The sequence below is a fragment of the Orycteropus afer genome, unplaced genomic scaffold (assembly GCF_000298275.1).
Source record: "Orycteropus afer afer isolate SDZICR_OR568_19922 unplaced genomic scaffold, OryAfe1.0 scaffold00017, whole genome shotgun sequence".
Lineage (NCBI taxonomy): Eukaryota > Metazoa > Chordata > Mammalia > Tubulidentata > Orycteropodidae > Orycteropus > Orycteropus afer.
In genome coordinates, this window is record NW_006921604.1 from 13,829,226 (window position 1) to 13,839,603 (window position 10,378).

General features: G+C 40.6%; 1 protein-coding gene across 1 annotated transcript in view; it reads left to right on the forward strand.

The window, feature by feature from the left end:
- Positions 1-10,378, forward strand: part of MAP4K4 (mitogen-activated protein kinase kinase kinase kinase 4) — a 297,674-nt gene that overhangs the window by 216,204 nt on the left and 71,092 nt on the right. The window contains exons 11-13 of the mRNA XM_042783492.1: positions 5,215-5,390; positions 8,186-8,258; positions 9,861-10,071. Of these exons, the coding sequence (XP_042639426.1) occupies positions 5,215-5,390; positions 8,186-8,258; positions 9,861-10,071 (460 nt within the window). The remainder of the gene's footprint in view (positions 1-5,214; positions 5,391-8,185; positions 8,259-9,860; positions 10,072-10,378) is intronic.

Below are 10,378 nucleotides of genomic sequence, written 5' to 3' on the forward strand. Positions count from 1 at the left end.
TGTACTCACTGTTTTCATTCAGGTTTTTCCACTAGTTGGTGCCTAAACCACTTCTGTATACTTCCTTTCAAAGGTCAGGGTTCCAGGATTATCTTCTATATCTCTGTCAATTGGTTTTTCTGTTCATTGTTGAAGAGGGTCTGTGTTGCTTGTCTACCTATTCCTCCATCTTACTGAAAGTCTCTGTATTGATTTGTTTTGTCTTGGTTTTATGGTTTAATATTTTGAAAAGGTGAAGCTGGTATATTTTATTTTTTTAGTTATTAATTCAGGTATGCTGGGTTGCTCTGCAGTTTTCGTTGTGATGGTGGAATCACTGTGTGGAATGTGGATATGGGTTTCTGTTTGTCGTAAGGAGGGTTTAGAGTTCAAACCGGGAGGTTTTATGGTGGCTGAACGTGGTTTCCTCTATTGGATGAGTGAAGTTGTTGGCAGAGAAGGTGAGAGCGGAAGAAGGAAAGCTTGCTGTTGTTAGGGGCGGTTTCTAGGGCTTTGAGTGGGCTGCTACTGATGACGTTGTACTTTTATTAACAGGCCCTCAGCTCAATTTCAATGAAGACTCCTAGTTGTTAGGGGATCTCCACTTTGCGCCGGACTCAGACACATGCAAAAACCCTGCTTCCAAGGCCCCTTGGCACCAAAAAGCCAACCCAAGATAACTTCCTGGCTCTGTGATCCATTGCAGGGATTTCTCTCTCTGGGTCTGCCTGCCCGCGGTGCTGGCCCAACTGGCGTGGACCGCAGTCCACCTCGGGAGTTCCTCTGTGGGTCCACCCACCCGCAGCGCCAAAGATCCACTCAGTTTCAGCAGCGCTGGAGTCGGGAGAGTACCTCCTAGTAATCTGTGGTCCCGATATTACTGATAAAGTCAAGCACAGGACTCTTAGTGCCACTAAGCTGACCCAAGCTTACTCACTGGGGGCACCTCCCTGGGCCTACCCTCTTGCAGCACCTATGGACTCTGCTCGGGTTTTCAGGGTGCTGGACATGCCTGTTTGCACCTAGCCAACCCAAGTTACCAATAAAATCAGGTGCTGAAGGTAGATCCTTGGGAGATCTCTGGTATGTTGGTGTGGTCGCTGGTATGCTGGTGTGGTGTGTCTTCTTCCTTAACCCAGGGAGGTCTCAGATGGCTGTTCTTGCCTGCTGGTTGGCGCTTCCCTGGGGAAGTCTCCAGTGGCTTTTCTTGACTGCTTATCGGCAATCCGCAGGATGGATCTTCTGATCTTGGTGTTGTTCCCTGTCAGTTTCTTCTTTCTAATTCTGCTCCTCTGAGTTTGGTGCACTCTGACTCAGTGAACTGTTCATTGCACCAGAATCCTTAATTCAAACTGCCGTACCTATTTTTCAAGCACTAAGATGCTAGAGGGAAATAGCGTGGTGATTACTGATGAGATTCCATTTTGAATTCCAAAATCGCACACAAACATTTTTTACTTTAGTTTCTTTCATACTTTCCCATTTCCTTTCCCATTACCCTCAACACATTTCATCATTCTTTCCCTGTCTTTCTTCCATTTGTGCAAATTTTCTGATTCTTTATATATTGTCTGTCACCACAGTCTACTATGGATAACTGAAAACAAAACCAAACCCTTTGTCATTGAGGCGATTCCAACTCTTAGTGACCCTCATTGGGTTTCCAAGGTTGTAAATCTTTATGGAAGCAGATTGCCCCATTTTTCTTCCACAGAGTAGCTGGTGGGTTTAAACCAATGACTTTTTGTTTAGCCCCCAAATGTCTTAACTACTACACCACCAGAGATCCTTCCAAGATAACTAAAGCTGTCTTAATTCCATTACTAGTTTGTTTGAGAGGTTTTTCTAGGCCACACAGTTGCAGAGATTTTAGTACTAAATGGCATCTTGTGTTAAGACATGGTAGCTCTGGGCGTCCATGAGTGGTCAGCCCTTGGGAGCCCAAATGCGTGTACTGGACATCCTGAAATATAAACTATGGGACTGGAATAATAACTTGTCTGGCTCATAAAATCTAAGAAATAGTAGTTTTTTTCCTTTCTCTCTGGCAGATTTTATAGAAGAAAGTCTATATTGAAAGGATTGCTGAAGATTGCTCTATCTTAGTATACGTCACAATCTTTGAGACTTATCAGTTGGCCTCACCCTGATAATTCTGTCCTTTACTTGTAGTTAAGGAGTTCTGGTGCTGTAGTGGTTAAAGCATTCAGCTGCTAACCAAAAGGTCTGTGGTTTGAACCCACCATTCACTCCATGGGAGAAAAACAAGGAAGTCTGCTTCCATAAAGATTTACAGCCTTGGAAACCTAGGGGCAGCTCTACTCTGCCCTAAAGGGTTGCTATGAGTTGAATTCGACTTGATGGCAGTGGATGGGTTTTACTTGTAGTTATGGATTAAATGCTGTGTGTACAACATACAGTGATGTGAAGTGGTAGATATAGATGACGATAAAGAATTTCTGTGTTTCTTTATTAAACTGAACTTGGTTAGCTGCCATGTTCATCCTTTTTCATCATTGTTTTCACTTTACCCAAATATTCTAATATGACTAGATGATTGTAAACATAAAGTTGTTTTTCCTTTTTGATTTCTGTCTTCCTGTCCATCAGTTGCATATTTCTGCTGCTGGTTTTAGAGAAGGGACTTTCAAAAGATGACCACTGATCTCTTTTCCAGTAGAACCTCATAGTTGTTTTTAAAGAATGTACAATAGCACCTGTGGACACAGTACATGAGAATCCCTCTGGGCACTTTTATTTCAGGGCTCTGATTCATTAGGTCTGGGAGTGACCCAAGTATTTGTATTCTTAATAAGTTCTACCCAGTGATTCTGATGGTCAAGGGGATTGGGGAATCTTTGTGTTAGAACATTCTACTGTTGTTGTTATGTGCCATCAAGTCAGACCCGACTCAAAGCGACCTCTTCTTGGGTTTCTGAGGCAGTATTGCTGTGGAAGTAGATTGCCCAACCTTCCTTCCGAGGAGTAGCTGGTGGGTTTGAAGTGCCAGCCTTCTGGTTAGCAGTCAAGTGCCTTAGGCACCGTGCTACCAGAGCTCCTGAACATTCTACTACATGGTATAACATCTTTGATGTTCTTTGAGTGACTTTAAGGATCTTCTCTGAGCTGATGCTAACCTAGTTTTTCAGTCTTTTCCATTCCTATACTTAGCCACAGAAAACTATTCATTATACTCTAAAATTTTTCTACCTTTGTTCATGTGTTCCTTTACCCTGGAAGGCTATCTTCTCTCTCCCATCTTTAGACTACCACATACTCTACTATTTTTTTTTTTTTTTATGTTCAGCCCACCATAACAATTATTTTTTCCTTCCTCATTAAGTTTGATTATGTATCTTGTTATTGTCTATACCCTAAATTTAATTCATTTAGTTTCTGTGTATACTTTTAATGTTGTTGTTGTCCTGTGCCATCGAGTCAGACCTGACTCATAGCGACTCCTCCTTGGGTTTCCAAGGCAGTGTCTCTATGGAAGTAGATTGATCAACCTTCCTTCCGAGGAGTGGCTGGTGGGTTTGAACCTCCACCCTTCTGGTTAGCAGTCAAGTGCCATAGGCATACTTCTAATAGAGCCTAACATAACAAAATATAAATAATTGGTATATACATATTTATTGAATGAAAAACAACAATAGTAAATTTGAAGCAAAATGCAAGACAATAAAAGCATTTCTTTAAAGCAGGGAAGTAATTGGAAGGAACTGAACTATGTTTTTAAGTTACATTTTTAAACAATGAATAATCATTCATTCATTCAACAAAATTTTACTTATATACATTTTGTTCTGTGCCATGCCCAGTGTTGGACATTGCTGATAACTTGAAAAATAGGAACCAGTTCCTGACTCTTCACCATTTCAAACCACACAGAAACATACACAGACAGTCTGTTAAGTGCAGATGATCCCAGGAGAAAGGCTCCTGACTTACAGTGTGTGGGGATTGGGCTTCCCAGAAGAGAAGATTCCTTAGCTGAGTCTCACAGGATGGGATGGGTCCCAGTGTCTTGGCCAAGGCTAGAGATGGAGGTCATCCTGAGCCAGGCAACAGCCTTAAACAAAAGTGACTAGTACAATAAATGCAAGTGACAATCATTGCTCCCCTCAAAACCATTAATTTCTATGTCTGTACATTAAGCATAGAGAACTGATCAAGTTCTTTGAATAAACAAACTTAGTTTGAAGTTCTAATTGAAGGATCATTGTTAGTAGGTTCAGGAGCTCTGGTAGCATAGTGCCTAAGGCACTTGACTGCTAACCAGAAGGCTGGCAGTTCAAACCCACCAGCCACTCCTCAGAAGGAAGATGGGGCAATCTACTTCCGTAGTGATACTGCCTTAGAAACCCAAGGGGGGGTGTCGCTAAGAGTCGGGTCCGACTCGAAGGCACATAACAACGACAACAACAATTAGTAGGTTCAAGAATCCTAGTTTTTGGTCACTGGTTTGACTGTCTTATGTCTTTGTGTGTCCTAGTTTTCTAGGTACCAGACATCTATCCTTTATCTGCCTTCATTTTTACAGAAACCTCCCTCTGTCCTCCTTGCTTCCTCTGTATCTAGATTAATAAGTGATTAGTAAGCAGCATTACAACCCAATTCATTTAAAGCTGACTTCCATCATAGTTCTCTGTTCATGGTATGTTCTTGATGAGGGAATAACTTCTAAACTATGTTTAATTAATATTCCTCATCCTCAAAAGTCCTTAGTTCCTGTTTCAGTCATAAAAGCAATTAAGCTTTGCTCATTAAGCTAAACATTCATAACAAAGTGAACTAAAGGTTGAAGAGAAAGTAAAATGTCTTTTCTGTTCTCTTAGTTGAAACAGTAGCTCTCTTTTTGGAAAAAGTTATTTTATATTGGATCATTTTCCCATTATTTCCAAGTCCCATTGGCCTCATTATTTTCTCTTTGCATTCACCTTCCAAATGTCCTCACCAGCTAGATAGGATTGACATAGTGGCTACAATGATGGGCTCGAATATAGCGATTGTGAGAACAGTGCAGAACTGAGCAGCGTTTTGTTCTTTTGTATTAGGTTTGCTGTGAGTCAGAGCCAACTCCATGCCACCTATAACAGTATATTCCTGTGCACTTCAGAATGTTCATGTTGAATTCTGAGGCTCTTCATTGTTTTCAGTCATGTTACTTAACTGATAATTTAGAGCTCTTTGTGGTAGAAATTTGATGATTTTTTTTTTAACTTCCTCTTACAGGTCAAAGAAATTTTTTAGTTTCATAGAAGGGTGCCTGGTGAAGAATTACATGCAACGGCCCTCCACAGAGCAGCTTTTGAAACATCCTTTTATAAGGGATCAGCCAAATGAAAGGCAAGTTAGAATCCAGCTTAAGGACCATATAGACCGGACCAGAAAGAAGAGAGGAGAGAAAGGTATTCAATCTGTTTTGATTAATAGTTTGTCTCTGCCCTGCAGCTCATTGGTAGAATGTAGTATCCACAGTGATACTGAGCTGTGCATTGTGTCATCAAGCTGGAACCAACTGGATAGACACCCTATCCTATTAGCATGGTGTGTGATATTCTAGTTCTTCCTCAGGAACACATCTTTGTTGATACTTTTTTTCCCCTTCCCCTACTTGGTTATGAATGTTGTGTTTATGGTATACTTCACTTGGGGTTTATTGAGAACTAGCTGTGAGAATCAGCATTCGTTTTTCCATCATGTTATTCTCCTGCTCAAGAACTCAGCAGGGTTTCTTACTGCTGTGGGCTTGTACAGGTTGTGTGGTTAGGCATGGGCCACCGATACCACTTTTCTTCTCTTACTGCTACACAACATGAGCATGCTTTATGCTAATTACTTAAGATTTCTTTCTGTTCCCAGTAATTGTGCCCTGACTCTTGGTTTTATATCTTTACACACACCGCGTCCCCTTGTCCGCAGTGCCCTCTGTTTTTCTTCTCCAGCAGCGTGTAGTTCAAGCACCATCACCATCTTCACCAGACCTTCTCCTGGGACCCTAACTTACATTGATTTTTCTGTTTTGTGCACTTTTAGAATAATTTTACAGAATAACATTTAGATAACTGGCATCACTGAAGAAACTCTTTTTCTTTTTTTGACACTAAAATTTCAAGGCAAAAGAAGAAGCTAAAAAGAGCAAGTTCAGAGTTATAAAGAGTTGATGGAAGAGTCATTTTCTGGGCTACATACTGAACACTTTACATACTCATTTGAGTATTAAATAACTCCAGTATTCATAGTTAAGCATCGATTTTCAAAACTTTTTGCCCTCATATATTCTGTTATAAACACTAATAAGCATTGTACATTAAGCTAAACAGCCATAACACAGTAAACTAAAGGTTGAAAAGAAAGTTAACATGATGTTTTTGCTCAACGGTCAGTTGACACAATAGTTCTCTTTTTAAAAAAAGTCACTTCGTATGTTTTGGTTACCTACTGTCGCTCTGACAAGAATATACCACAAACAGGATGGCTTTAACAAACAGAAGTTTATTCTTACGATTTGGAGGCTTTAAGTCCAAGTTCAAAGTGCCAGGCTGTAGGGGCTGGGTGAAAGCCCTTCAGCCTTGGGGTCCAGCTCTGCCTCCTGCTCCCAGCCCACTGAAGCTGGAGGCATTCCTTCACTCAGACAGCTGCTGGCTGCTGAGGCTGAGAAGCCCCAAGATTAACAAGTAAAAAAACACATTCCCGATGTTATCAATCCACATGGCAGACCATTAACTTAAGTCCACTGTAAGTCCTAAGGTTGGCAGAGCATAGCGGGCTGCTGAGCAACCACACGGCTACATGCAGGGCCCAAGCGTGCCATAGGCTAGAGACCATTCTCAAAACTTCTCCTTATATACAGGAAGCAGACCACATCCCAAAGGCAGCTACTCAGTGGTAGATCCCACCATGCAGTTGATTTCCAGTCTCATCGTGAGGAGTAACTACCACCAGCTGGCCAGCCACTCAACCAGGCCCAGCCAAGCTGACACACAAACACAACTACCACAGTTGTGATCATTTTTCCCATTATCTCTAAGTCCAGTGGCCTCTTTGTTTTATTTTTGCATTCACTTTCTGTATACCCTCACCTTCTCTTGTCAGTAATTAACAGTTTGTAGTGGAAAATTTTTAAACATATCAGAGTATGTATTTAAAGGTTGGAATTGCCCTTACAAGTTAGAGTGTCTCTGTACATCCATTAAATTTATTAGCCCTGATTTTTTTCTGTCCATTCCACATTTAGCATAGAAAAGATTAATGCCATTTATGTGATTAGTTTGTCCTGAATCATATTTTAAATTCTCAGCCCCATTTTAACAGAGAACAGATTTTCATTTAATAAGTCTCAGGGGGGATAAAAATGTATTTCTAGTTTGTGAATTTAAAAGTCTTTTTTGCTTCTCTGGTTTTGATGGCTCTCTGGAGTGAAATTGCTCACTTAAGTTGGATATTGACATTAAGTAACAGGACCAATAAAATGGTTTTTATTTTGGGGAAAATGGCACAAAACCTGTTGAAATGAGAATAAATACTTCGTGTTGAAACTTGGACATGAAGTCTGGTTTAAGAAGAATGAGGTTTTGTTTCATTCTCTTGCTATATTGTTTCATTAGTCGTCGTCGTCGTCGTCGTCCCCCCCCCCCCCCCCCCCCCCCGCGCCTTTTATAGTTTGTGGGTATATTTCATTCATTTTCTGCTCCAAGTATGTACCTACATAATGTTACACTTTTTGTCAGACTGATAGGTTTTTCTCTCAGTTACCCTCTCATTGGGTCCCTGATTGACAAAAATAACCAGATTAATTTCTATTAGTTGTAACAATTAGTTTCACCAGCTCCATCTCTTTTGAATTTTGGCATCAAAGTGGAATCTCTGTATTTGCTGGCACTCTTGGGCCACTTTATCTTCTGTGCCACGTTCTCTGGAGCCCTTTCTCATACTTCTTCAGCAGTCATCCATGTAAGATGTGTCCTGAATACAGTGCAGTCAGCTCTTCTAGAGGGAGTAAGGCTCGCCCAGAGAATTGTTACAATTCATTGTGGGAATTAGGTGCGACATTCCTCCTCGCTACAAATTCTCCAGTGCACTTTGCTGTTTTCACAAAGAATATATTATTTCTTTCCTGTCATAATACTGGAGATACTTGCCTGTACATGCATATGTCATGATTTGTGAACCATCTCATTTTGTTTTGTCCTTTTCTTTATAGATGAAACAGAGTATGAGTACAGTGGAAGTGAAGAAGAGGAGGAGGAAGTGCCTGAGCAGGAGGGAGAGCCAAGGTAATTGATAAAGCCAATGTTCAGCTTCCTGCTTTATGAAGAGAGTAAGTTTCATGCTGATGCCAGGCTTTCAGAAGGCTCCTTCGTAGTGTGAAGGAACCTTAAATTAATCTGAAAATGCCTTAAAATCTTTCATTTTTCTATTATTTGAAAGATTCTTAGAAACATTTTTCCCATGTGGATCTTCTTGCCCAGTGGTTCTTTACCAAGGATTGTATGTGCCCTTCTCCCCCAGTCATTTGGAAATGTGAGATTGCCACTGGCGGTTAATGTTCTAGGAGCTTCAGGTGGGAAATGCCTTGTGGTACATAGGACAGTCCTGTACAAAAGAAGTGTGCTATTTATGTGATGAAGGACCTTCTCAAAACAAATTTATTTATTCTATTTCCCCCCTTCTTTTTTGTTTTTTTTCATCCTGATAAGTATGATTACCAGCATTTCTTTCCTCTGTTAAGGTATATTCTGTCCTGGTCTTACTTATAATCTCCTTTGGTTTATCTCTGGCCTTCTGAGGTACAGTGAAGCAGAAGTTAAAGAGTTAAAATTGGTAGATGAACTCATAATAGGGAACAGCGGATTTTTGGATTTAATAACAGGTTTACCTGGCAGTGGTTCATACTTCAGCTATACATGACTGACTAATTGAACAAAAGGAGGATAGAAGGGTATGTTGTAAGTTTGAAGAGAGTATGTGAAGAGATGAAAGAGAATTTACTGACGAAACTCCATAGTATCTTTTTCTCCTTATGTAGGAGAAGACTTGAATCCATTTTAGACTTTAGAGGACTTTGACCTGATTTCATGAGTAATATAACTTTTCAAATAAGAGTATGACTTGGGAGTATGGTATAATAATTGTGAGGGTGGCGCAGGACCGGGCAATGTTTCATGCTATTGTAGCGTTGTATGACTCAGAACCGACTCAATGGCACTTGACAACAGCAAGAACAATATGATACAATAAAAGAGGCCATTGAAGGGGATTTGTTTGGCATGCCATTCTGGGTGGTTTGGAAGTAGAGAAATGACTGCAGCAGGGAGATCAGCTAGGAATGATGCAATTTAATTCATCTGTGCAATGGCTAATTCATAGGACCCACTCGGGTTCAGCTGCTCACTGTGGAAATAAAGAAAATGGGAGGGGAAATACAGTGTTAAGCCTTGATGGTTGATCAGAGAAGTTGAAGTAGAGGTCGGCGCTCAAGAGTAGTACTCTGATGTTTCCAGCCTTGATGCTCCCCTTACTGATGGAAAATAAGGTAGTCGAAGGGAGAACTAATGAATTGGAAAAAGAAGGTGATTTCATTTGATATGTTTTGAATTTATGTGAGAACCCTAAGTAAAAATGTCCTGAAAATAGTTGTCAAACAAACATCTAGAACAAAGTTTTAAAGTATTTACTAAATGAATAAAAGATGACATGAGACTATTGAGAAGTAGATAGAGTCATTGCTATAGACTTACTAGTTGAATCCCAAGAGAGTGGGAGTAACTTAGTAAGAGAATGAACGTAGAAGGAGAATAGAATGCTGGTGCTGCTGCCTCATTCAGAGGCCACTGCCATCTGGACGCATCCCTCATAGTTCTTGCTCCCTTCTACAGTTCCATTGTTAATGTGCCTGGTGAATCAACTCTTCGAAGGGATTTTTTGAGACTGCAGCAGGAGAACAAGGAACGTTCTGAGGCTCTTCGGAGACAACAGCTACTGCAGGAGCAACAGCTCCGTGAGCAGGAAGAATATAAAAGGCAGTTGCTAGCAGAGAGACAAAAACGGATTGAGCAACAGAAGGAACAGAGACGGCGTCTAGAAGAGGTAGGAAAAGGGAAATATCCAGGTTGATCTTTCCTTTTTATTTACATTGGTAGCACGCACTCAAAGGAATATTCCCAGTAGTCTCTTGAGGTAGAATTTATCCCCTGGCTTAGGTATTCAAATAACTTCTGAAGGAAAGCTTATGCTTTTGGACTGGCAGGCCTTCACATTCCTTGAAGCCTTAGAAATGTTTTCTTTGCTTGTAAAAACTTTAAGGACTTGCCTCACAGTTACTCATCAACATACTGTGTTAGATGAAGAGCACCTGTGTCCCAAAGACGGTGCACCAGTTTTTTTTTTTTTTTTT